Source organism: Anarhichas minor, unplaced genomic scaffold, assembly GCF_050575085.1.
Source record: "Anarhichas minor isolate MPS153535 unplaced genomic scaffold, ASM5057508v1 ptg000021l, whole genome shotgun sequence".
Lineage (NCBI taxonomy): Eukaryota > Metazoa > Chordata > Actinopteri > Perciformes > Anarhichadidae > Anarhichas > Anarhichas minor.
In genome coordinates this window covers 9,093,038-9,120,876 of record NW_027466467.1, presented here as the reverse complement: position 1 = coordinate 9,120,876, position 27,839 = coordinate 9,093,038, and the positions used below count along the sequence as shown (strand labels likewise).

General features: G+C 41.7%; 2 protein-coding genes across 5 annotated transcripts; one reads left to right on the top strand and one right to left on the bottom strand.

Annotated features, from left to right (window-relative positions):
• Positions 1-26: 26 nt before the first annotated feature.
• dnai1.2 (dynein, axonemal, intermediate chain 1, paralog 2) lies at positions 27-17,399 on the bottom strand. The gene is made up of 20 exons (XM_076096068.1): positions 16,724-17,399; positions 16,562-16,627; positions 16,315-16,419; positions 16,035-16,115; positions 15,773-15,899; positions 15,419-15,478; positions 15,189-15,337; positions 14,970-15,029; positions 14,718-14,846; positions 14,456-14,540; positions 14,238-14,355; positions 13,977-14,020; positions 13,617-13,864; positions 13,285-13,374; positions 12,961-13,042; positions 12,677-12,756; positions 9,175-9,323; positions 7,416-7,515; positions 4,200-4,382; positions 27-494 (listed from the first exon to the last, which is right to left on the bottom strand). Exons 1-20 carry the CDS (start codon positions 16,730-16,732, stop codon positions 393-395), a joined length of 2,067 nt encoding a protein of 688 aa, XP_075952183.1. The 5' UTR covers positions 16,733-17,399; the 3' UTR covers positions 27-392.
• A 273-nt stretch (positions 17,400-17,672) lies between these two features.
• Positions 17,673-27,787, top strand: fam219aa (family with sequence similarity 219 member Aa). Of its 4 annotated transcripts, none has more exons than XM_076095777.1 (7): positions 17,674-17,909; positions 21,877-21,879; positions 22,210-22,306; positions 22,908-23,001; positions 23,436-23,516; positions 24,658-24,712; positions 25,187-27,787. In XM_076095777.1, exons 1-7 carry the CDS (start codon positions 17,841-17,843, stop codon positions 25,343-25,345), a joined length of 558 nt encoding a protein of 185 aa, XP_075951892.1. In that variant the 5' UTR covers positions 17,674-17,840; the 3' UTR covers positions 25,346-27,787. The 4 variants fall into 4 exon arrangements, with proteins under 4 accessions (XP_075951891.1, XP_075951892.1, XP_075951889.1 ...); XM_076095774.1 differs by lacking the exon at positions 21,877-21,879 and adding an exon at positions 18,346-18,442 and having other exon boundaries at positions 17,675-17,909; positions 24,658-24,733; XM_076095775.1 differs by lacking the exon at positions 21,877-21,879 and adding an exon at positions 18,346-18,442 and having other exon boundaries at positions 17,676-17,909.
• Positions 27,788-27,839: the final 52 nt, after the last annotated feature.

Sequence of the window (27,839 nt, the reverse complement as noted above, 5' to 3'; positions counted from 1 at the left end):
ATTTTCGTTGTTATGTTGATGGTGTTTACTGTTGCACACACTGAGCAAAAGACATGTTTTTTTTTTTAATGATCAAGAATAAAATATTCTATCATGTTACTGTGTTGGGGAGCCTCAGCGGCCGCGTTTACATCTGCATTCAACATGAATACAGATGTAAACGCTGTGATCGGCGGTATCTTCTGGGAGATAATTGGGATTAATAGACAGTTACAAAATATTGCGCAATGCTGCTTTTATATTGACACTGCCACTTGCGATTTGTGGGCAACAACGAATGAGAAGAGAACAGACGAGATGAACACATTCATGCTGAACAGAACAGTGTGTTGAACACAGACGGGGGTAATTTGATGCTAAGTGCTCATCTAAAAGTGACCTCAGCGGCTGCGTTAAGCTGTGCGGTGCTCTGGTTCCCTGAGCAGACTGAGGAGCTCCTCCATCTTGGCTACTTCCACTTCTGGACCCTTCGGCTGCACCTGACCCTTCTTGGCCTACACGCGCACACACACACACACACACACACACACACACACACACACACACACACAGAGTGAGAGAGAGAGAGAACACTTGTAAATTATATTTTGCTAACCAAGCACTTAGGAAGACCACAAACCCAGCAGGCAGGCAGTTAACCAGAGGAGAACACAACACAATCAGACATAAACTGAAATGGATGTTAAAGTCAATAGCAGCAAAGAGGTTACAATAATCAATTATATAGTCATTTCTTTCCACCATGTTGTGATGTTGTTTGAAGACATGAAGCTAAAGGACACCACTGCAAAGGGCAAATTCAAAGAGAGAGTGTGTGTTGTTATTATTGGCATATTAAACACTCCTGTGCATAGAAAACCACACACAGCCACTTAAGAGCTATAGCAGGAGGTCATTCTACCTCTGTTATAAGGGTATTTAACGGGCCCATCATTATAAAGTCTTAGAATGTCTATATTATTTTATGACATTTATATAATGATATTACAACTTACTGGATATGGACTTTTATTACTTTCATGAACAAAGAGGTCATTTATATTGACTCGCTTTTGCAGAGAGGCAGGCTACCAGTGGCGGGTCGTGCATTTTTATACCTGGGCCTTCACTGCTGTCCTGCAGCTGAAACACAGCTACGGTTATTATTTGTTTCGTGTAAAAATGAAGCTCAACACCTATAGATCCACTAACTGCAGAGAACACGCCGGGAGTGCGTCTCCTCTCTTCTCTGACTGCAGCGCGAGGCTTCTGTGAGAGTACCCGCCTGTGTGTGCTTTGGGGCGGCGGGATTAGCCGTGGAGAGACACAGAGGTGCACACTCACTCACTCACTATAATCATCTATTGTGTGTGTAGTATTTTTGCATTGAAGAATGACAAACGACCTGTATGCATACTAAAATATATTTCATGTATATATTTTTGAGTGCAATGTTGACACAATGATGGACGCGATCATCCCGTGATGGAATATACAGTACAGCTGTGGTTTTGACACCAAAATACACCGTAAGTCTTAATTTGACGTCTGTGCACCTTTTACTTAAATCAAATTCTTGTAATCACAATAGTACACTTTAATTCGTACATTAATATCTTTTTAATAGATTTACGTTTGGAAGTGTTGCAGTGACAAAGTGTGACTGACGCCTCAACACGGTAGAAAGAACGAGAACTCCTCCTTTGAAGCTCGGGAAATGTAAATCGATATTGTGGTGTAGCTGTTTTGAAGTTTGAAATGGATACAGTGATCCAGACAGACAGCTGCGTTCCCGAAACGAATGAGCATCAAATCTCGATGCAACATGATATCTCTGCCACGATTAATGGCTCAATAAAGCTTCCTCCGTAGTGGAGACAAAGGCTGTTCAAAAGTATAATCAAAATCATATAAAATCATCTTCTCTCAAGATGTTAACATGTGTTCTGATTTATTTTCTATTTTCTTGCTGGCTTGCTTACTGCAGCAGTAAAATCCAAGACTTGTGTCCGCTCATTTACTAGCATTCAACATGAATACAGATGTAAACGCTACGTTATATTCTGGGAGATAATCGGGATTAATAGACAATTACAAAATATTGCACAATGCTGCTTTTATGTTACACTTGCGATATGTGGGCAACAACGAAAGATAAGAGAACAGATGAGATGAACACATTCATGCTGAACAGAACAGTGCGTTGTGTTGAACACAGACGGGGGTAATTTGATGCTAAGTGCTCATCTAAAAATGATCAACAGTTGGAGTGTGTGTCTAAAGTTGACTATAACGTGGACTTTCGGGTACCTAATATTGTGAAACACTTTCAGACCAGATTCAACTAGAAAGTGAAGCCTGCATGAACGTTCTCTTTCTCCAGGATAACACCACGTATCCACAGTTCTATAGAGTTCTGTGTGTGTGCACAGCATAACAACAGGCACACCTGACACTACCTCTTACTGATGGTTGCCCTCAGGCTTACAACGGGGAAATAACTGCTCACTTCAGCACAACAGAGCATTCGAGAACATCCTGTGGTAAACCTTTTGTTTTCTGACACTTAAAGTCAGAGTTCTGACATTTGACCTCTCATTTTAGAAGCCCCCAAACAATTAATTCATTTCGAGGTGCACTACAAGACAACAGAGGTTAAGTGGAATTTTATGGTGAGAGTAAATGAGCCAAGAAGTTGGACTGCGCCGACAGCCTTACAGCATTTTGGGGTATTTTAATGCCCATTGTGCAAGTTTTAGAGGGCTGCAGTGCCAATTTTACAAGACATATTACTAATAATATTTGCTGTGGGTGTTGACCGCAGTTAGTGGTGCTTAACTATACAATTACTCCCCAATTGTACGCTTTAGGGCTACAGTCTGAGGTCTGAGGCTAATGAGGTACCACTGGATGTGTGTGTGTTGCTATGTTGTACCCATTCAAACTGTGTTATGCGAGTGTTTGAATGAGAATTGTTTATGCGTGTTGCACCCAGGCACTACATTGCAGTGTATAATACACAAGAATGCGTTGTGAAATAACTATGTATTACTCTAGTCATTAGAATGTTTTTTCTAGTTTACATGCACCTATGTGGCCAACACAAAGGAGCACAAAAGAAACGTCTGGAGAGGTGGCAGAGCAGACTCTAAATGGGCCCTGACTAAAGTGTTGTGACTCAGCGTGCCATTAGGTTTCCTCCTGTGTTTAGTAGGGCGGCTGTGATTACTCCACAGCTCATTAACCATTGTCACTGGGTAGCAACAGAGCCCTCAGTGACTCATCAATTGTGAATGGAGTAAAGTGGAATTTAGTTTTACTGTAAACAAGTTGCTTTGAATCCAAAATATATTTCAGCTTTCTTTTCTTTAAGAATATTTTCCCCACTATGTCTTCGCATTCATTTCATTGCCATTTGGTGAAATTGGTTCGAGGTCAGGACTCATGCAAAGGAACAATAATACAAAAGGGCAGACATGCATTCAGATGATTTACAGATAAGATGGTATATAAGGTGAAAGACGTTTTTTGAATGTTATCAGCTGATTTAATGGCCTTTATCAGCGGTCATCACTATCAAGTGATAAGTGATCACTAATGCAAGTAACTTATGGTTTCACACAGGACTCAAACAATGGTCCTCCAGGTGAAAGTCCTGTGGATGTTTGACCCATCCATCGCCCCTTATGGGCCCCATTTCCCCCGGGTGCCTGTCATGGGCAGCCCACTGCTCCCTATATCATTACATCACCTCACTTCCACCTTAATTCCCTTCATAATTATTACAGTGAATAGAGGTCAGTGCGTCTTCTTGTTTTTGTATCGGTGATCGAACACGTGATAACAGCTCTCTGAACCTACTAGTAGCTGTAGCAGGCCCCATCTAACCTACATCTATGATGCTGATAACACCCATTCAATTGACTGTTAACATCCAAAGCAGGGGGCAAGAACACAATAAGCCATTCAAATGCAATGGGAACAATGCAGAACACACTTCTCCATAGTGCTGAAAGTGGCAGAAGACTTGGTATTAAATTTGTAATGTGGACAAGCTCCATTCGTATGTGCCAATAGAGCCTCGTTATAAAGACAAAGCAGCAAGAGAAAAAAAACACGGGAAGGTAAAGCAGCTGCATTTGGAAGGATTAAAATGGGCATTGCTTTGAAGTAAATTAGCTCAAACAATTCCCTCTCTTGCAACTCGATTCGATTCTTACCTTGGGTTTCTTGCGGAGGTTGGGGGAGAGTTTGAGGCTGCTGACATAGCCTCGGTCATCACCCACAGTGATGATAGGATGGATGGGATTAAACTCAATGTGAGTCAGCTTGGTCTTTTTGGCCACCACCGACTGCTGGCAGATGGCCTCATATTTGTTGACGCTGAGGTCAAAGACATGAACCTGAAAAAGACGAGTAATCAAAAGAATAAACGTGTTGTTTATGAATCTTTTTTTTGTTACAGTTCTGACCCTCTGAACCGAGATTTCAAGAGTTTGGCATCACCACCAACACTAAAAACTGACCCATGGTATTGACCACCATTATTTAGGCCGGAGGACGTACATCATGTCTGAAGATTCTGAAGGCTAGATCTGTTGCTGCTATTGTATATCTCGTGTTTGTGTTGTCTATTAAGGAGCCTGGTGGAGCACAAGCCTCTGCAGGGATGCAGCCTGAACATCTGGTGCAAAGAAAGGTGTTCCCAGTAATTCAATGAGTGTGCACTTCTGTCAGTATGTGTGTATGTATGTCAATGGTGAATGGACTTCCATTGATAGCGTGCATATCAACATTCACACACACACACACCCATACACAGAGGCTGCCATCACAAGTGCCACCTGCCCATCAGATCTAAACTAATGCACATTCACGCACACTCAAACACCGATGCCGACAATCCACACTTCGACACGTGGACGTGAGTCGCCGGGGGACCCAACAACCGATCTTCCGATTAGAGGACGACCCGGTCTACCTTTGAGCCACAGCCGCTGTGTGTTTGTCTGTGCTGGCATACAAAACCATAAGCATCATTATCCAGAAGGGACCAGATCACAGACATTCTTTTTTCAGCGTATAAGTGCATTCAGACAATCTGTCCGGCAACGAATAAGCCAACTGCAGAGCACGGCCCACTCCTTTTACCAGAAAGATGACTGTGCCCGGGCTGTTAGGGTTCACACCGTGTATGTGTACCAACACCACGTTAAGCACCACAGTCACTGACAACCAATCATCATATTCTACCAGGGTATGACTTTCTGTAACCTCCATCACGTCAGCCATTATCTGCAGTGTGTTTTCGCTTTTGATATATGAGCACTAATGTAACATTAGTCATACCTGATTGCAGTACACACTGATTTGTAATTCACACAAGATACATTTTACTGTGTTGAAATGATTGGCTATAATTTATTAAACCTACACTGTAGAACATATTCATTTGACTTGATTTTAAAATATCAAATTGTTATATTATTGAGGCAGTTTCTATTGCTTTAGGTTGATGTTGTTGCATCAGATCTAAAAAACCGAGCATGAGCTGATGCAGGTATTCTAACTGAAATTTGAAGCAGTCCATGTGCAGAAGGTTAAGAAGAGCTGCACACAGAGCAAATATGGATTTGGAGTCTAATCACTGGAGGATAAGCTTGGACTTCTCATTATTTCATCCTGACACTTTATTTCCTCGTTTGGCACCTCAGACGGAGAGGCAGTGACAAAGAGAACCAAGAGATATTTGTTTGCACTGCACAACTCAGTGTCAGTTCTACATCTCAGCTTGCCAGGCAAGTCATTATCCTTATTAACACATGTACGCACACACGCACGAACGAACACACACACCCACCCACCCACCCACCCACACACACACACACATACGCCACTGTGTCTCTGACATTTTGCAGTGTGGCAGCAGCAGCAGCAGGCCAGGTTTTCATCAACAGAAAACACACGTCAGGGGGCGCACAGCTCATGCTGAGTCACTCAAGCTCTATCAGACACTCAGAAAACAACAATGTACTGCAAATCATGCCGACTAACATCACGCACTATACGACCGCACCAGTGAATGTGGAAATTCTGACAATATTCTGCCATTCCTCAAAATGTGACAGTGACCGAAGAGCACGTTCAGCCTCGCTTTGGAACTGAATGTACGATCATTATTTAGTGGATATAGTTAATTCTGCACAGCCCCGTCCCTCAGTCCCATCCCTCAGCTTACAGATGACATTTACACCTCGATATGTGGCATTGCAGCAAATACTAATATAATATCTATGTAACATCACGAGCTCACAAAGTCTAAGCAAGCACATGCTTAAAATCACATTTGAGTTCAGCACACTGAGGAAAAATAGATCAGCACTCTGACCTTGATCGACTCCAATTTAATATTCTTGTCCTTGCCACTGCTTAGAGAGGAGAGGATATTGTGCTCGTAAAATGTATGCCAACTGATGAGCTATTAATGAGTTTTTAATAGCTGCTGAAAGTGCTTTTGATCCAGTTTCAGAGGATAAATTACAGGACTGAGATTTAATATGCTTTCTAGCAAAGTCATTTATTTAGTTTTTTGTTCTCTATAGAGGATGTATACAATTTCTAAAAAAACTGCTGATTTTATACTGTGTTTAATAATCTGTCTGTATACATTTAGCCATTTAGCTTGTATACTATAAGGGGACATTTCATTTATGGTTGTGAATTTGGTAAAAAATCCCATGTTTCTTCTCTTCCATAACTAATCAAGACTAATGTTTGGTTATGAAATATTTTGGGTAATCATCTGTACACTATAGTATGTATTGAGCCTATGGGGGCTGAACTCTGGCATTGGAAAGGACGGGAACACACACACACACACACACACACACACACACACACACACACACACACACACACACACACACACACACACACACGCACACATACGGTGTCTCTCAAATTGCTCAGCTCTCCTTTCCTTTTTTATCATTCTCACTCGACTTCACTTGGCACACTGGACAGGAAATGTGTCAGACAAAACACTCTGGACTTTCATAGCATGGTGCAGGCTGGTGCGAAGACAAACAGATGGGGACAGCTTGAAGCCATACTAAGAAAATATGCGAAGATAAGCAACAAGGCATCCACGGAAATGACTTTTGGCTGGAATCAATAACCACTGGCAGGGCAGGAGCCCGCCTTAGTCACAAGAAACCGTGTTTGAACAAACTCAATTGCCTGAGGCTATTCTGCATATAAACGTAAAACACTTCAATGTACAATCAATGCTGTGAGGTTCTTAATAAATCTAAGCGAGAACATGCACTGTGGCTTGAACCAGAGTACTCTAAAGGCCCAAACAGGCATACGTATGAACTGCTAAACTTCTACGTCAAGCTGAGGGCTGCAAAATGTAAGTTTAGGCGGACACTTACCGTTCCATCTGTTGTGACGGCAGCGAATACAGTGGAGGAGTATGGAGCCCAGGCAACGTCACCAACAGCTGCATTCAGATCAAATGTGAACATTGGAGTGCTGACAAAACACACAGATACACATTCAGTCAGGAAATTCCATTCTATTAAATAAAATGCTAAGAAACCGGGCACACACAAGTCTTCTTCAAATATTAAGGGAAGTGTGTGTGTGAGCGAAATAAATGGAGGAGGCAAAACGTTCTATTTCAAGAGGCAACACAGAAGAACCGACTTAGATGCGTACATGAAAGCAATTTGCACTCGTAGTTTGTGGTTAGTTGGTGTTTGATTTACTAAGGCGGAAACTAATTACACATCCAACACCTGAGACGGCCTTCTGGCCACATTCTGCAAGTGAAGCAGAGCTCAAAAGGCCCTATTCAGTGGTAGATGTCCACCATCAGCAAGCTCAGAGACATAAATCAAAACGTAGCAATGTTGAAATGTGAAATCAAGAATGCATTCAAATGAGCGCTTTTTGAATGTCAAATACGGCCACACACACGCACACACAGCCTCATCTATATACACCTATAGCCGCTCTTTGTTTGAAATGGACATGTTCATCTATGACATTCATTTTATGTCATTTATTGTTTTGGAACTATTTCAGAATAGTTACACTATTTACTGCAGTATACTCGTAAATATTCACACATTTGGAGTATTTTATGTGCAATTCTGAACCCCACAAATTGTATGAAACTTAGTAAACAAACCAGAATGTAAACCGTAATACATTCTTGCCCAAACCTCCCTTATTGATTTTGGGCAAGATGTGCCTCAGATGACAGGTAAACTGTGCTCCCATGCTGCTGTGTGATAAATGACATGCACTCTGGCAGGTGTAGAATATGTCTGAATCTGGCCCAGAGTCTTTTACAGCAGAATGACACTGCACATACTGCACATCTACGAGTCTGGGCTACTGCGATCCTAAGACCTTGTCCAGGTTTATCTCTAGGCTGAGGGGAAAATCTCAACCTTTTGTGTAGGTTAGCTAACTTGATGCAAGTCTCTTCTATTACGACTTCAGCTCATTCAGGACTGGCTAATACCATGTGGCGGTTTTACAAGCAGTTTTCACCGTAAAGCTTTCACACACTTCTAAACAAGTGCGGCAAAGTTTGAGAAAATGTGTTGGATCCAGTCAGACCCTCTCCTGGAAAGGGAAATGTCTCGTATCTATGGGGTGTTATGGATCATTCTTAAAAACCTTGCCTCTCATAATGGGAGGATGATTACTATCATTATTCAGTCGAGCTGCCTGAGCTGACAAGAAGTGGGAGGCACTGTGGGTTAGTCAAATAAGCAAGGAACATGATGCTATGTGAGTACAAGGTAATAAAGACCAATATACTGGAATATAAAGGAAGGGTTACAGGAATGCTGATTATATTGTCTCTGAATGCACATAGACATCTGAACACAGAGAATTAGTGATGTTGATAACCATGAAAATATATATGTATAAAGTTACAGTTACTATTCTGTAACTACAGCATTTAATTCCCATGAGGTATAAATGACAAATGTATCATTCATCTTCTTCCAGACAGGTACTTTTACCTGAATAATGCTGAAACATAACATATAGACAAAATAGAATATATATATATATAATTCTTATAGCTGTGATACAATATACAGTGTGTAGAGAGTAATGCAATATCTACAGCAGCTGCACGTTTCACTCTTTCTCTTTCTCTTTTCTTACTTGATGGTATGGTCCCAGATCTTGACGGTCCAGTCTGAACTGCAAGAGATGAAAACCTTCGGGTGGAAGTGGTTCCACCTTATTGCCTCCACTGCCGTGCTGTGGGCATCATACGTCTCCAGGAACTGGCTTGAGTACGTTTTGGAGCACTAGAGAATAAAGGCATCAAGGCAAATATCAGTCTTGATTTGGGCCAAAGTTGATGGTATAAACACAGATTTGCCTTTAAAATACCATGTGATAGCACACCAGTCCAGTATTAAATTAAAGTTTCCGTGGTAACACCGTTCCCACTCAGCTTAATCAAATCTTGATTGTAATCCAAACTGTTATTAGTGTTTCTATATTATGGTTAGTAAAAACAAATTGTGTGGGAATAAAAGAAAAAAGAGGCCTAACTAGACATCAGTATGACTCAACAAAGGTAGAAGTATTTGTGACTAGTAAACAGAAGGAAAACATTTTTTTTTAAACTTTTAACTTGAATTTGTAATCTACTTTTGTTTTCTGAGGAACTCTTAGAAGAACTAGATTAAAATATATATTTCTTGAGAATGCTTTATATATCTGAGCACATGATAAAAAGCGGATGGAAAAGTCTTGCTGTGACATCGCTGATTGGAGAAAGGCTTGAAGTCAAATATACTTGACCGTTTTAACCCAAAGAGAAGAATGTAAGCTTCTCTGCTTCAATGTTGAATTGCCCTACACATTTACAGTTTGTTTGCAAATGACAGAATAGGGTTTACAAAAGCACCACAACAGCAGCAGAGTTAGATTGCAGGGATACATTGACTGGACAATCTAAGATCAAACAGCTGGACAGCTTGTGGGGACAGATGTTGCTCTCCAAAGCAGTGACAGCTTGATTGTTTCCTGCAGCGAGGTGAAAGATTCTTAATCTGGCCTCTCCCGGGGTTTCTGTGCCACTGAACCTTGAAGTGACAGACAGAACGTATTTTATCACACATACCGGCTGTGTGTCTGCCCATATGTCTGCAAGGAGGGTTAGGTATATGAAGTGATTTCTCAGGAGTGCAGCCATGGTGTGTCCCTATATACAGCCAGTAAGTATCTAAGCCACAGCCATCGTAGGAAGTAGACAAATCAGCCTGCTGCTTCACTTGTGACCTTAATTGTGTCTTGTAGCACAAAGCTACCAACATGCAATCAAAAAGGCTTTAAAAGTGTTTGATTACGATTAAGACTAATGAGTAAGATAATCGCGGATGTTATTGCATTTCAGATTGTCTAAGTCAGGAATTCAGGGATAATATTTGTCTGATATGAAAGGAAACTGATCAAATCTTGAATTAAATCTTGTTTAAGCATCTTCCCCCTCCTCTCCTCTCTCCCCGCATCTCTTCCATGGCTGGAGGTGAGGAAAGGAACCGAGGAGACACGATAGTATATTGAAAAGCACCCTATGTGTGTGTGTGTGTGTGTGTGTGTCGTCCTGGAGAAACCTTCTGTCGCACGAACTACCACAGAAGCCGTTTTGAGTCCCCCCCCCCCCCCCCCTTTCTTCTTCCCTCAAGCACTAGATTTAATTTCATAAACATCAGCCGATATCAATGATGTGTGCATTAGTCACTGAGCTGTTTTGAATTGAATGAGGACACGGTCGGAAACCGGAAAACGATTGAGACTTTTATGAGTGTCTTTCTGCCGATGGTAACAAGAAGATGAGGAAGAAAAGCATAGAGGAGGTGGGAGGCCAGCCAAAAACTAGCAGCTGCCTGATGTGGACAGAGAGAGCCTCTGCTTAAGGAGGCTCATTAAACGCTTAATGTCAAATAGGAACTTCCTAGCGTGTGCACCCTCTGGAGTGCAAGCCCAGCACGATATCTATAAGTGCACCTCAAACAAAATGAGCTTCCGTTTTTCAGGGCAGACAGTGTGAAGCCCCAAGATGATCCTAATGTCATTTAGGGGTGGTGTAGAAAGAAAACACATTTTAGGGATAAGGCTTTGCTGCACAACATCAGCAGAATTTTTTAATGACTTTTCAAATAAACAAGTTAACCAAAGTTAACTTCGAAAAACATTTTCTTTGGTTCTGTATGTATACATAGTGCTTTGTGGTTAAAACTGGCAAAAGATAAATATTATATATATAAATATTATATATAAGATATTATAAATTATACCATGATTCTTACAAATCATCTTTTGGTCACATGAGATACATAATACGGTTTATTCCCACAGTAGTATATTGAGCGATAGTAAACATATTGGGCATGTAGTGCAAAGTATGTGATTCCGGATGCAGCCTAGGATTTAAAAGCAGCTTAAAGGTACATTAGGTCAGGGCTAGAGAAAAGTGACGCCTGCCAAAAGGGCCCAGTAGATTTATTACTGACCCTGTTTAAATAGTTGTTTTATCACCTTTAAATTGGCCCTGGGGATAAAAGGTGGCTGGGTGGAAGGAATTAAAGCTGATAAGAAGGGTGGCAGTGGTCGGGAGGTATGGGCCACCATGGTCGTGGGGATGCATACGTAAGAGACAGAGTGAGCCATCGGCAAGCTTGTACAGCCTGCAAGGCCCAGGTGAATTCGATTAGCTGACGACCCTCCCATGCCAATTGCCTGCTGAGGTTGGCCATTTTTTTTTTTACCATATTTTGACAGGAATACTGAGCTTCCATCGGGGTGTTCGCCCAACTTAAAATATTATCTCTATTCAAGGTTCTGTCTGTCCTCTTTCGTCTAGTTCCTTTGTCAGCGGTCATTCACATGCACTCTGGGTGGCTCCACTGTTGCTCCACTGCATAATTGATACACTGCCATCTAGTATTGCTGTTTATCTGAAACTGGTTCTGCTTTAAAGCAAAACTAAAAACTAAAACATCAAGTTATACTCAGCATAATAGTTGTAGAATACTACCAAATAGCTACATGTTGACGCTGAAGCTTCAAACAGAGGGAATGAGGAGGACAGCTAATTAAGACACCTGTGTTCAATTGACTGAAACATCTTTTCATTGAATGTACATCACCTGCTAAAATATTAATACATGGTGAATGTAGCACATAGCGTGGAACTGGGACACATCCGTATCAGTACGGGATTATCTCGAGCAAGTTTCAAGTCTCTACTGAAATGATCTAATATCAGTGATTACCTGTGTGTTTATTAATCAATCTAAAATTGATTAGAATAATACAAAGTATTACACTGAATGAAAGTGTAAAGTATGTCAATGAAGTGAATGACACAGAACCTTGTAAATTCATGCTCTTTAAAAACTATTTTGCCATTTTATGGGGTGCTGTTTTTACACACACATACTGTATTGTCATGTATTTATAGATGATTGTCCCGTGATGTGTTTTGTATCATAGATTTGTCAATTATCGTTACTGCCAATGTTCGTTACTGCCAATGTTCTGTATCTTGATGTTATACTGTATCACAAGTTATGCTATGCTTCCCGTCCCTTAAGTGAGTCACGTCGACAACATGCTTAATGTCATTTTAGAAGTCATGGATACATACCTTGTGTATTTTACCCTCCTCGGTGCCAACAAGGTAGAGATAGTCGATCTGTTTGTGGAAGTCAAACGCTGTACCGCAGGCTGTGGACAGGAGGCATCAAGCACTTAAATTAGACACGCACTGTTACAGACAGGTGCACCAGACTCAGTCAAATCTGATCTGATGTCAGGTGACATTTATTGTGTAAGCACTTTGCATGAGTAATAGCTGTTAAAATTGTATTGTAATTGTATACATTCTTACATACGTTCACAAATTGACATTGTGGGTAATGGAGATCTTACCGATGCCAGGCTGCTGTGCACCTCCTGGCCCCTCAGAGACGGCTCCATTTAGTCTGATAATGTCTGTGAAGACCAGCTCATTCTGCAAGCATGCAAACACACCGTGACGCAGTAATAGATATACTGGACACATATTCAAATGAAAACAAACAAACTATTGCAAATGTGAACAATCACACAGGCAGACTTGTCCAGAGTGGACACAAAACATGTAATTAGCCTCTCAAAAGTTTCATTATATTTAAATTATACTGAGATAACATGAAAAAAGAGAACATTTCCTTAGTTACAGAGAGGATGAATAAATATAAGGCCTCAGCTAACCTTGACGAGTGTCCAGGACACAACTCGGCCATCAGATGACACGGAATAGAAATTGTGGTTATTGTCCATGTCGTCTTTCTGCCAGCGCACCTGAATAAAAATAAATAAATAAATAAATCTATTGAAAACAGAAGAAAATGGTTGAAATTCTCTAACCTAACATGAAATTCTCTGTCAGCTTAGGGTATCGTAACTCGTCATGGCTGCATGTCTGGTGTTTGACAATGTATTAGTCCGCTTACACTTCCAACTAACTGATTTAGGATAGCTCTCAAAAACTAAATACACACTCTGAACTCCCGTCACCTCTACCTTTGCCCCCCTCCTCTCACCTGCCAGACTGGGTCCGTGTGCTTGCCAGTCTTAGCTGTACTCTTATACACAGGCTCCAATCCCTTCTCTTTCAAGCTGTAGACAGCCACACAGCCGTCATAGAAGCCTACCGCCACCAGGTGGGGATGCTGCTCGTGGATGTCGAGGCACAGGACGCCAGAGTCTGTGGGGTAGATGTACTCCGGGAAGGTAGAGTTCTTCAATGAGTAGTGCACAAGCATTCCACGCCCCTGCTTACTGAAGTCGTCTGGCCAGCAGAGGGCGAGAGGAGAGGGGACGGGAGGAAAGGTCAGGACAAATATCTCAGAATAGAAATGCTAACATAACTTATCACTTGAGAATTCTCATTAACTACTTACACGATCCCATTCCCACGGCAAAAAGGTCCTGATATTTCTTATTCCTGTTGAGGACAGGTGCATCAATTAGTCATCTGCCCTTCTTGTAACAGCAGGAGAGATGTACAAACATTGAAATGCAAACACTGATAATTGAGGTATACAATCAATGACTTCTTTAAAAATCTAGACAGGAGGGCAGTCACGATTACAAATTCCCCCAAAGAATAATAATGAACATCATTCTAAGTGAACGTTAACAGAGTTGTTCAGCAAACCTACCAGCAGAGGGCAGTGACAGACAGTCCTTTGGCTTTGTCATATTGAAACTTCCACAAGGGGAGAAGAGTGCCCTCCTGGCCCCTGAATGCATCAGATGCGTCCTCAAAGTATTTGAAATCTGAAAGGGCATGAAAGGCGAGCAGGGAGAAGAGAATCTGGAGCAACTTCAGATTGTAGTTCATCATTGTGTGTCACCTGACAGATGTACTTGAACATACCTTGTGCTATGTCATCAAAAATATTCTGATGGACCATTCGTTCCAAGATCTTGGCCGACTTTCTCACTTTGGTGATGTCATCGCTCTGTAACAGAAACATAGATTTTGCCGATATTACATTACTGTGGCCAGCGTGACGTATCTTGGTGTTACTGTAAATTATGCTTTGACCGTGTAAACGAGTCAGCATTGTAATCAGATGTAACTGTGCTACGATGTTAGATACATGTTAAAATTAGGAAAGGGTGAGCACTCTATTTACCTGAGTTTCCATCAGCATCGGTTTCTTCTTGCTTTTGTCACTATCCTTCTTTGAAGCCGCAGCTTTCTGCTTTTCTTTATTTTTTTCTTGTTTCTGCAGCTCCTCCACATAGGCATCGTAGATCTCCCACTGCAGAGAGAATAGAGTCATTACAGGCGGCCCATGTGAGCGCAAATGTTCACTGATGCTCGCCAGTGCGACAACAAGCCTGGCCTAAACATCTCTTTTTAAACAAGTCGGGGAATTCGGTACCTGATTAGCATTGGCAGCAAAGATGCTGCGTGGAGGAGGTTCAGTCTGGCAGCTTCTTTCCTACAGGAACATTTAAAAAAAGGCATTAGGCTATGAATATTTTATTATACATCAATATTGTGTTTTTCATACCCTCCAATATTCAAACTTTCCTCTGTGAAATGTTAGATATCCCAACTATACTGTGTAAAAGATGCGTGTTGAGATTCTCCTCCCTACCCTCAGTGGGTTATTGAGGGTCTGGGAGGCCCTCTCACTGAAGTTGAACTGGTTAGTAGCTTTTGGCTCCATGTCTGCTTTGGAGGCAGCACTGTCTGGTCTGTCCTCTTCTCCCGCTTCATCCACTTCTACAAGTGTGCCCTGTGGAAATCCAACAGGGGAAAGAGTTGTAGCTCAAGTTATACTCTTGGTTAACATAAAAATATTCTGTTCAACACAGACCAGTGCTCTCACCAGGGTGTCCGGTTTCTCCTCATCGGGTTCTGTTCCAGTGTCGACCGTTGCAGTCTCTGGACACATTAGAAACATGAAATCATGATTTGACCGTCAAGAAAACAAACACCTCACTCTTTTCTGTATAAACTCTGAGCCTTGTCTTCAATGTTATGACTCATGTTTAAAGGGACACCTTGTGGCACCAATCACGTACTACACCAGGGAGGAAAACATCACCACATGCCACAAAACACTATGCAACACAGAGTGCAGTTGTTATGGAAGAGAATAGTATGTTAGCCTTTGAATGTCTAACAAAGAGTAACTGTGATTTGTAAACACAGAATGCAGCATGTTTCAGTAGCTACCCTTGGGGAGATCCCCCTTGGCCCTCAGTCTACGAGCCTCATCAGAATCTTGATGCACGAGGCTGCCCTCCAACACGAAGAGGACAGCCATCTGATCCACAACACCGATGGGCTTGTAGGCACGTTCCTGGGAAACACAATGAGCAATGATGTGAGGAACAGCGAGCAGAGGAAAACTGTTAGTTTAGCTTGTTTGTGATATTACAGCGATGCATCTATAGCGAGTGTGGTAAAGTAATGCGCCTGGATATAGCTTTGTTACCTTGAAGCTGTAGTGGACAATATTTTGTGGAGCGTGTGGGTTGTTTGTAGTCAGGATCCTTGTGATTTCCTCATTCAGCTCCTAATGATAACAGTATAGATAAAGCAGAGCACATAGCAGCGCTGACTCATTTGGCCAAGGTTGCAAAAATAATGTTTAAAAGATGATGATGAATTATTCTAGTTGGGGGAAAAAAAAGAGAATTAAGCAACAGCAGCAGAGTCTGAGCCAATTCCCCCAACACAGCCTGTCATAAACCTGAGCAATGGAGATCTCTTACAGTCTCAGTGAGCTCCAGTTGATCTGGGGGCTTAATGAGTCCTTTCCCATGAGACCAGTCGTCCGTTATCCCATCACTGTTATCCACAGCTCCCTCTTCCTCATCCTGGAATGGTAAACAAGTAACGTCAAGCTGCAACATGTGTTTCTCGTTGTTCTAACTATTGCAGCCAAATGCCCAAAACTCTGAACTTTCAGGCATTTCTGGAATTTGGTCCCATGTTTGTGTGATTTGGAAGTGCACACACCTTTTTCTTAGCTGCAGCTTTGGTTGGCTTTGCACCAGGTAAAGCTGCCTTCTGCGCAGGTACGCCCTGTGCGCAAAAACAAATGAAAAACGCTGCTAAATCAGCGTCAGGTTAGTGATTGATGACGCCAGCGTTAGCTAGCTAAACAAAGTTGTCATTTACCTTTTTCATCGTCGCTGCAGCGTTACTGATAGACGTTGAGAGAAGAGTCCGTTTTAATGTGTTCGCCGCAATCTAGCTCTGTCAAAATACAACAACACAAAGTACAACAACACAAAGTAAAAAAAATAAAGCTTACATAGTTAACGTTAGCTGTAAACAACACGAGACTAGCTCTGCAACAGCCTGCTGCTGTATACAGGTTACCAAGACAACCAGCAGTCTCGGCCTGTCAGTCATTAATGAGGGCAAAAATCCTAAATCAATCCAGGAAAAAATAAGGTAAGGGTCCTAATATAATCCAGAAAAAGAGGACGAATATGTTAATATAATCCAGAAAACAAGAAGGCAAATATCCTAAAATAATCCAGAAAAAGGGAAAAGATCCTAAAATAATCCAGAAAAGAGGGAAAACATCCTAAAATAACCCAGAAAAAGAGCAAAAATCCTAATATAATTCAGGAAAAAGAGGGCAAAGATCCTAATACAATCCAAAAAAATCCGTTTTTCCAAATTGTAAATTTGTTGCACTGATATTTTAATTGTATCAACCGATTAGAGCATTTTATACGCTTTGAAAGCCACACACCTACGTTTTTAACTTTTGAAACAGCGTTTTGTTCCATAGGGGTGCTGTTTGTACATTTTTGAGACCACAATACGTTAAGATTGAAACAAATAAATGTTTCTATTATGTTGTATGATATCATACTGCAGTGTAGACTAAAAGGGTGGCTATATTTCCCTGAAATGAAACACACATGTGCAATGCCACAAACATATCGGTACGTTAAGGTAATCAAAAAACAGTATTATATCAATATAGATTACTACAAATGTTTTTATTTGTAAAACATTAAAATTCACCGTCAATGCACGGAATTACTCCCCTACGCATTTCAGTGCGATCTCCTCTGTGATTGGTCGGACTCCTCATTAATATTCTATAGACCCGGAAGTGGGGCGGTGCTGCTGTTTTGCTGTCGAGTCACCTCTGTCAGGATGGAGGAAAACGAACTGCTACCATGCTGAAAAACGAAGGATCCCGACAAACCGAGCATCATCTACCGGGATAGTGAGACTCAAGTCACCGCTTATCTTTGACTATTGCACCGTTTCTATGTTAAAAATGATGGAAGAAATCGACCGGTTCCAAGTGCCCCCAGTCAACGGAGAGACTCAGCCTTTGGTGAGAGAGCAATGACAAAAACAACATTTTATTTTTTTTTGCAAATAATTCTATTGAATGCAACATTTTAGTGTCGCTCGTGGGTTTATATTGACAGCTGTGTGACATATAATCTGCGTGTGTGAGCTAACCGATAGCAATGTACAGCTTTGGCACAAACTGAGCCTTTGGGATGGGTGTAGATTGATCTTCTATAGATGAAAGGATAACGTCATCTCTCTTTATCCAGAGAGTGATTACATAAATAATACATATAAGGATTAAACAATAGACAAGCATTCACTTTACTGTATCCTAGTAGTTAAACCACGCATTTGACTAAAATCATGTTGTTGTTGTTTCAAATCTACGTATCAATAGACGACATAGCCCACTGTTTTTTTTAATTACATTTCGTCTTTTGGTGACGTGTTATTTGGGGTCGGGATGGCTGTAGGTGCTGTGAGCCCAAATGATCGCGTGAACAGGAGCTCCGTCCACACCGATACTGCAGACTGCAACCCTTCAGGATGGCTAGCCCGAGCAGGCCCATAGTAAGAGGATATAGTCTCTCCTTCCATGCTTTCTTATTGGACACAGACCTGCCAGTACAATTTACAACAGATGCACTTCAAACAGTAGCCAGTCATGACATTAATGTGTTCTGTGCTTAGTTCTCTATCGTGCTGTTCATCACACAAGGGGTCTATTTCTCCAGGTTTGAATGCAAGGCCCAGCCTGCACACCGGACAACATCTGAAATGATAAATAATGGCCACCAATAACTTACTGAACCACTGCCCTTATTCCCTACATTTCATTGTGAGTTGAGCTTAATATTACCATGTGCCAGCCTTATTCTGCATACTTCAAACAAAGCAGTCTCAAACAGCTGTCCCTTTTTTTTTTTTTTTTCTTTTTTTTTTTTTACTTTGTAAGTGTTTGCCTTTGGGTTTTAGGCAAAAGCAGAGCTCCAAGTTCTACTGTTCATTATAGTACCCGTGCTTCCCCAGCCCTCCTACCCCTGAGGCTAAACTCCAGCAGAAATCACAGAGGGACATACTTTCTCTGGTACAGAAAGTCTCCTTTTTGCCTCTCATTTATGACGATTTGATTAGTCTGCTCTCATGTTTCATCCAGTGAGAATTCTGTGGAATTCAATCCAATAATCATGTAATTACTTATTATCATGCCGTGGCCTCCTAAATGTTACACCTGCTATCTGGCAGTCCCAGCCTCTGAAACACACTTTCCATTCAAACCATGTCTTATTGTGTCAGAATCACAGTTTGCTGCGGCACAAATGGATGTGTATTATAATGCTAATAACTTCATTGTGATTGCTAAAAAAAACCGCATGAATACACCTGGCACCTGCCTCCTTGTTGAGAATACATTTCCCTCAAATACAACGGCTTTTTATAGACAATGGAGTAGAGGCGCATTGCTGGCTCTTTTGTGGTGAACGATCACATACAGGTGCTCTTTGGATCCCTCAGGTGTGCTGCGCTTATTCCATCTTGTGACGAGCTCAATGCATCGGTGGAAAATGGTCATTAATAAATGCAAAGCCCCCTTGGAAACTGATCCAAGCCACACTGTAGGGTTTGTGCAAAATACATTTTCTACATGGCAATATGTATTTAAAAGGACCCTGCTAACAGTGACCCTGAAATACATATTCCCATGTAAAATAAAGGCATTTTGAGACCATATTCCACCCATGAAATCAGCCCTTCTTATGATGGAAGAATCTTTTTTTTATAGAATTTTGAGTGATTTAAATCACTGAGTTATTGTCTATTATCGTCTGTTTCACGCTTTAGATTGTGAATGTTAACTTGTAGATTATTTTTAATCTGCACTAAATTTAAGTGATTTTTCTGAATGAAACGTGGTCTCTCGACCCTTTTCCCAACCCGGCCCATCATTAAGCACAAGGACATTTGAGAGTGATCACTGTCGCCTGAATCTAATTATGAGACATTATCATAAGGATAACACGCAACTGTTTTAATGGTCACCTGATCTATCAGCCGACACTGCTATTGGCCAGTGGGAGGCCGGGGTGTGTAATCCCACCAATGGCTCGGTGTCTGTGCTGTGTCAGCGGCCTTGTGGCTCTTCATCATCGGAGGCAGTAAAGGAGTCTGAGGACATGCTGATGAAACGGATACACTAAGAGGGCGTCTCATTTATATGTGTGTGTGTGTACACATGTTCTCTTGAGTGTGTGTGTGTGTGTGTGTGTGTGTGTGTGAGACCATGAGTGAGTGCAGGTGTATTTGAATGCATGTTGAAGGTCAGGGCCAGTGGCCCTGTTTGATTTTTACATACATCAAAATCAATGTGTCACTCCGTCTGTCACAGGCCAGCTCGCAAATCATTGGTGAGTTACTGTCGGGGAACTATAGGCTATAAATACACGTTTTAAATGGCCCATCTTGCTTTGGCTTCAGCTAACTGCTGTGACTGACATAAGGAGTTATTTTGTAAATTTGTGAACCTTCTGGTAGCATTTCTTTAAGCCAAACTCTGTAGTGCTATAGTGTAAGCTGGTCTATTTTAAGATGAACTCTATCTTGTTTATTATGGGCTTCCCGCTACAGTTGCTATCAGTAATTTACTCGTCTTATGTTCAAGATGAGGCGGCGAATTCTGTCCCGTTCGTCTTAGTACCGAGTCCCTTTCATTATTAACTGCCAGCTCTGCTGGAATATCTCAAAGGGATTTACTTGACAGACAATATGACCCTACCTCATCACAGTATCTGTCCGAGGTGGAAGGGAAGTGTGAAAAAAAACAAGAGTGAAAATAATAAATCCTGTGGGTAAGCCTCAATGATCCAAGGGAAGGGCCTGTCGCAGGACAGAAGGAGCTCGTGTTTGTGCTTGTTACTGTGGGAATGCCTCATCTGTGTGCTTTCATCGCTCCATACTCGTCACTGTTGCAGCTCTCATTAATTATTCCAGTTAAATGGATGATGCTCCCTCGCCAGATGAGACTGAGACTACTGAACGCATTGAAGGTGTATTTGGCCGCAGTGCACTTGCTCTTGTAGAGAAATGGAAGGAGGTTACTCTTCAATCACATTAAGAGATGGATTAGTCTGGATGGCTGCTGAGAAAACATTTAACAGATACAATATCATCCTTTTGCTCTGATGACAATAGTGTCATTTTGTGCTTTAGTTTTGCTCGTGCGTTAACTAGACATCACGTGTGTCTAAGCGTCTTGTGTTTTGTTGTTTTACCGGATTTTTTTTATGTTCTTGACGGCTTGTTTTTTAAATGCGTTACATGAAAATTGATATTCTCACTGTCCCCAGCTTAATACTCATGAATGTTTTATCAGGCCCTGTGGGATTGAATAAGCTCTACTGGTCTCATGGAATTGGCCTAAATTCATATAGTACAGATATATACTGTTATTATAGTATATATCTGTGTCTAGACCTATTTATTTAGAAATCCCATCAATCCCCCTGCATCTTTAAAGACACTCTAGTTTTTAATGAAGAACAGTAGCGTAATGTATGTAAGTATAAAGCAGTGATCTGAGCCGATATGAATTTTTCAACTTTAACTGTAAAATAATCAAATAAAAAGTTTCCTCTCCAGGTATTTAACTGCTTGAGGGATAGTTTAAACATAGCAGCCGTTTCTCTGGAGAGAATACAGAGTTACTGAAAGCCCAAATGTCTGGTAGTCCACGTGGAGACCCTCAGAGGTCTACAAGGGGGGGACTGTAGGACCAACATAATGTGGAGCTCTGTCAGCTCCCCTCTCTCAATCTGGGGAAGCCGTGGCTGCAACAGCAACCCCCTCTGTCCTCTCACGGCCTCCTCCCCATGTCATCGCTGCTCAACACATAAAAGAGACGGAGCCAAGCACATAGCCAGAACACTCGAGCCTATTGATGTAGAGAACCAGGCAGCTATAGTAGCACATATAGGCTCGGGGAATATCGCCAGGGTACTGGACACAAGCAGGTTCTGTAAAAAAATAAATATTAAAAAAGAGCTGATTCTCTGTGCTGTGTGGGCCTGGTGATAAATCAGCGAGTGGCTCTCGGAGTTGATTGTGCCCTCAGGACTGTGTTCAATTTCAGCTGCCCAGTGGAAGTATAACACAAGTCGATTTGAATTGTATTACCAGAAACAACTTGTTTAGTTTAGTCCCTGTCAGCCACTGAATTAGCAAACGTCTATGACGAGATGATAACATATGAAGTTAGTTCTTAGTGTTGTTGTATCAAAGCTGACATGCTCTGTACTGCGCCTTTTTTATTTATTTTTTTACATTTTTATTTTTATTTCTAGGACCCAGCAGCGTCCTCCACCTCAGAGGCAGACGCTGACACCAAGGGAGAGAGTGTGACCATGAACTACAAGCCCTCACCACTGCAAGTCCAAATAGGTATCACAAGAAAACACATCGCAAATCAATGCACAACTTCCCGCTTAATAATCGAGGTTTAACAGTAAGCAGAAAGAAAGTCCTTGCAGAATGGAAATAACTCAACACATGAACAAAATATTTGCTCTGGGCTACAGCAAGTATGCAGATTTGTGTTAAGGCATCGTAAAAGGTCAAAGTAAGCCCAAATATGAGTTTGAATCCAGTACCATAAGATATTCACAGAGAGTACTCTCTGTTAGTGGAATTATATTCCGCAGCATTGCAACACTGTGAAAGCCTTCGTCACACTCTTATTTATTTGGTCCTGAGGCCTCTGTTCCAAACAAACTCCCTAGTCAATATCTACAAAATGTTCAGTTTGTCAAAGGATAATAAAACGTATTTCAATTTAATAAAGGTGTTACTTGTGCTGGTTGTAGAGGCTGTATACGGTGTAGCAGTTGTACAGCAGATAATATGACTAAAAGTCTGTTTTTGTTCTGAACATATTTGATTGCTTTCTGCAACAAACAAAATCATATAAATCGGCATCTGACGCTCATGAAGGTGAGCTTTATTGATGCATTTACTGATGACCTCACACCCTGTGGTTGCCCAGAGAAACAGAGGGACCTTGCCAGGAAGGGATCAGTGAAGAATGGCACCGTGGGGAGTCCTGTCAATCAACAGCCCAAGAAGAATGCCAGGACAAGGTAACGGCTTCCACTGCCTCCTTGTTCCCTGTTGTGTTGACCACCTCGACCACAAATGTTACACTTTGCAGCAATTAGCATCTCAAGCATGTTTTTTTTTTTTTGCCTGCTGGGGACGCCGTCAGACTTCCTAACGTTACAACAAAATGCTCAACACAGCTTTTTTGTGGTGTGAATGGTGATAATCGAGTCAGAGCGCTCAGCATTAACCCAGTGCAACCAACAACACTGACAACTGGCTCATCTGTCTAATCCCACTGGTGGATTAGTGGAAATATAAGAAAGGCTACCGACTGGTCTGGGAAAGATAATCTAGAAACAGTCTGAAGGCTACAGATTAGCCCCAGTTTGTGTTTCTTCGTGGCCTGTAAGAAGAGCACCACGTTTGTGTTGTGTTTTCAAGTCTTCTGTGTTCTGTCTGCGCTCATCTTCAGGTTGGTGGTGCCAAACAAAGGCTACTCCTCTTTAGACCAGAGCCCGGATGAGAAGCCCCTGGTAGCACTGGACACTGACAGGTATGTGTATCACGTAGTACATGTTCTCACACATTTAGAAGAACAAACGTTTCAGGCCGACTTAAAGGGAGCGAACGGGAGATATTTGCTAACTTTGCGGTTTTTTTGTCGGTCTGACTCTGCCACCGGATTGCGCATTAATCCATAGAGCAACTTGAGAGAGTTCTTAACAGAAGGGATCCTAAAAAAAGGGGACAAAGCCTCTCCCGGGGCGCGGGATTAGAGGATAGCAGGGTGAGGATTTGGGCAGGGAAAAGCGGCTCAGTGGGAGTGCTCGCTCCCCCCCCCCCCCCCCTTGTACCAGCAGCATCTGCGTTTGACACATATGAGTCCCACCCTTTGTGCCCTCCTCCGTATGCTGCTGCACGAGGGAAACTCTCATGTGAAATGAGAACTCTGGAAGCCCACCGAGCTTACATCATGTATTGCTTCATACACGCCCTCTGACGAGCTTTCTGACTCGCAGCAACACAGGACACCAGTTTGTTTATTGTCCACATTTTAGACTCGCGTGCAGAGCCTCTTGGACAATGTCGTTCTGTTCGTTGTTTACAAGGCAGTTTTGAAAGGCAGATTATTCATTTGGAGGAAAAAGCCTGTTTGGTGCATTAGCCCGATATTACTATTTTTTTTTTTTAAATGTTGTTATTCTCCTGTTTGTTGTTCATTCAGCCTCACTGAAAAAAAGCCAATAATTTAGGAATCAAGAGACTGCAGCAGATTATCACTGTTAACTGATATTGTATATCTATAATCTATAAAAAAACCCTGATGATGTACAGACTAAATAACCTTCAATAACCCCAATAGTGAATCGAATTCTACAGCAGAAAGTCTGCGTCACAAACTGGAACCACAGAGTTTGAAAGACGTGGGCATTTAGCAGGCAGGAAGCGTTGCATCATGGGAAACGTAGGATCCAGCATTTCTTTTTTGTGGATTGACTCACACTGTGAATAACAGTCAGGATATCTCAACCTCTGCTGCTTCGATTTAACCGTTCTTTAAAAGTCTGATTCTCCGGAGTCTCCCAGCAACATTGAATTGTTAGACTTCTACTTTAAACATTCAGACATCGTGTCTCACTGTTACCTTTTTTGAGACGCGTCTGTCTTAACTGCTGATGTCGCCTGTCTTTCAGTGATGATGACTTCGACATGTCCAGATACTCCTCATCAGGATACTCCTCAGCCGAGGTGAGATGTCTGAGGGACCAGGTATCTATACACGCATTATACTGTTTCACAGCGTCATTTGGTGAATCCACAAACATCACCACCTTGATCACCCAGTTCCATTCTCACTCCACTCACACCAGGTATATGTGCACCCGTCTGAAATACACCTTTGCTGGCTCCTCCGAGGATTCATAGTCACAGTCATCCGTAAAGACTTTTCCATAGTTCTCATTCAAATTCCTTTTCATTTCTCCCGCTTAGAGTAGAATCTTTTTTGTTGTTGAGCTTCTTGCCTTCCCCCGTTGCCACCTGTGACCTGCCTGCACAATGATCTTTCTGCCTTCTGTTTCTGGAAAATGTAATTATAATGAGATTTTTTTGAATCAACATAGGAACTAGTTTAACTAACGCGGCCGTTCCTAGCTGAAGGATTTGTCCACACTGTCCTGAAGCTCTGCTGATACTGTGTCTCCTCTCTTCTTCCTTGTGCAGCAGATCAACCAGGACCTGAACATCCAGCTCCTGAAGGATGGGTACCGGCTCGATGAGATCCCGGATGACGAGGACCTGGATCTGATCCCCCCAAAAGCGGTCAACCCCACCTGCATGTGCTGCCAGGCTGCTCCCTCCACAGCCTGTCAAATCCAATAGCGCAACCCCTCCTACCCTCCCCCCCCCCCCCCCCCCCCCCATAGAAACCCTTCCTGCCTGCCACCTACACTGAGGCCAACTACTGACACCAGAGTGGCAGCAAGGAGGAACAAACTATCAACTGGCAGTGGCACAAAGGGAAAACAAGGGTTAAACATGCTAAGTTAAGAAATGGAGATGGGTCAAGTGGTGAGAATAGAGTCACTATGTACAGTATTTGTGCGCGTTCCTCCTATGGTAGGATCTGTGCATCTTACTTCTGCGTTGTTGGTTCAGCGAGGACTCGACTGATGGCAGAAACATTACCTCTAAGGAAAACGTGTTACTTTTGCTTCGTCTTCGTTTGACTTCCAACTCATGCTTGTGGATATTTAGGTTTACAAGGACCGTGGGGGATTGTGCGTCACTGTGGAAACAAAGTCAGTGGGAACAAACACCTGAAAGGGTGACACTGTGACCTCACCGTGACAGTGCATCATCCATGGAGTCTACTTCTTCTTCTACTGGTGTGTCATTGAAAGTGTCCGAACAAAGGACAAGGAGAGATCGGACGTCTTGTAGTGGCCATTGTTTTTTCTTTCTCATTTCTCTTTCAGCCAGTCTGCTTTGTCTTCCTGTGTGTGTATATGTGTCAGACATGACGATGACATACGTGTGTCTGAATATGTCCAAGGAAGTAGTTCTAAACCATCAAGCTGCTGGTGAAACACTAATGCTTACACTCACAACACGATGGGAGTAATTCCAGATCTTTCTTTTTCAAGTTTGTCTGTTACACCGAGGTTGTACAGACACAGTTAAAAGAAGCTGAAAACAAGTAGTTTTGCATGTTGCCTGTCCTAATGACCAGCTTGTGCAGATGATTTATCAAGTTCTTGTCAACCTCTAAACACATCCTCGAGACGATATGTGAGGCGTGCTTTTAAAAACATCGAGTTCGTAGTATTTAGGTTCAGCCACTGTAATATCGGTAAATATAGAGAAACCGTTATTAGAAACAGCTCATGAGTTGCTGCGTACGTCCTTTTGTTTTTGTCCATGAAAGCCCCGACATGAGTGGATGTGTAAGAGGAGCACAAAGGCAGTCGCCACCAGTGAATGTGGTTACAAAATAATACTACGAATAATAACAATAAGAGGCTTAGAATATGTGCAAATACATAGAAAGTTGTGCAGCTGTGGCCTGTACCTGTGTTATGGTTTCTGAAGAATGTCTATAAATTGATTCCATATTGCTTGGATGGAAATGAAATGGATTTTTTTTTTTTTTTTCAAAAAATAAACACAATTTTAGTTTTAAGTGTTTTGGGGTTTGTATGGTTGTACATCTGCGCATATTCCCCCCTGACTTATAATATGAGCAAGTTGCCTGATTTGATTTGGGGTCTGTATATGTAGCACCGGACACAGCTGTGTATTGTCGATGCTTTATGCCAATGGATGTTTTCCAATGATGTTGAGTAGGAAGTACTTAATGCATTCTGGTTATTTGTAATGTTTACATCGCATCTCTTTAGATCTACAGATGATAAAAGTCACTCGCATGTGAATCTGTTCCCAAAAACACAAAATGCACATTTCGACACCTGAAAAATATTTTCTATTCAACATAACTTAAACCTTGATAGACACGCATCTCTTAGAGCTCTCCCTTTTTTTTTAAATTTTTTTTTTTTTTTGGGAGAATGCCAGATCTGCAAGCATACAGTAAGCATGGTCAAGAAAAAAAAAAAGACATTTTTTGAATCAATGAATTGTACTGTAAGTGGAGAATAAAGAAAAATCAAAGCTACTTGTAAAGGAAACAAAAAGGCTAATTCTACCTGTAAGAGGGCATCGCCTTTCTCTCATCGCTGATATACCTGATTATTATACGGCCTCAATGTCTCTGCAGCACTTGAGTTACAAAAGAAAAGCATTAAAACAAGCTACAGGTGCCATGTGTGTAGATGATAAAATGACTTGTATTACATAGAAAAATACCTGAATAGAAGAGTAGGTCAGGTAATGTGCTACTAGCTGAGGCGTGTGTCTGACCAGTAGCTGTGTACACTTAACATTTACATGGACTGACTGTAATTGACTATGGTGCGTTTTTGCTTTGTTTTCAACCATTAACATCATCCCGATAGATTCACACACGGGCAGTCGCAGGCGTGCCAACGTCGTCTCACTAGGGGTGTAGCTTCACTAATCTCTTCAGAGTTCAGAGTCTTCATTAATGCATTGTAACATTAGCTATTTATTTGCAGTTGTGTGTTTTTAATTTATTTTTCAAGAATGGGAAATAATTCATGTGCAGACAGATTTTTTTTTTTAAATTTTTTTATTTGTCAGGTGCTTATTATGATGATTGTGAACTGGTTCCATTTAGATTTTAACTGTGTCAAAGTTCTGTGTATAGTGCAACATATCAAAAAAAATAAATATTAGATATCTGAAGTGTGATGGCGTCATGTGTTTCTGTAAGTTTTTAAATGTACAAGTTTTGCCA

What these genes read in the sequence shown, in the direction of transcription:
- fam219aa (XM_076095776.1), top strand. Translation starts at nt 17,841, where the DNA reads ATGTTAAAAATGATGGAAGAAATCGACCGGTTCCAAGTGCCCCCAGTC. An exon ending in ACGGAGAGACTCAGCCTTTG is followed by an intron (nt 17,910 to 22,209) that starts GTGAGAGAGCAA and finishes TTTTATTTCTAG; the next exon opens with GACCCAGCAGCGTCCTCCAC. An exon ending in AAGAAGAATGCCAGGACAAG is followed by an intron (nt 23,002 to 23,435) that starts GTAACGGCTTCC and finishes GCTCATCTTCAG; the next exon opens with GTTGGTGGTGCCAAACAAAG.
- dnai1.2 (XM_076096068.1), bottom strand. An exon ending in TGCACAGCAGCCTGGCATCG is followed by an intron (nt 12,757 to 12,960) that starts GTAAGATCTCCA and finishes TCCTGTCCACAG; the next exon opens with CCTGCGGTACAGCGTTTGAC. An exon ending in ATCTGGGACCATACCATCAA is followed by an intron (nt 7,516 to 9,174) that starts GTAAGAAAAGAG and finishes GTGTTTTGTCAG; the next exon opens with CACTCCAATGTTCACATTTG.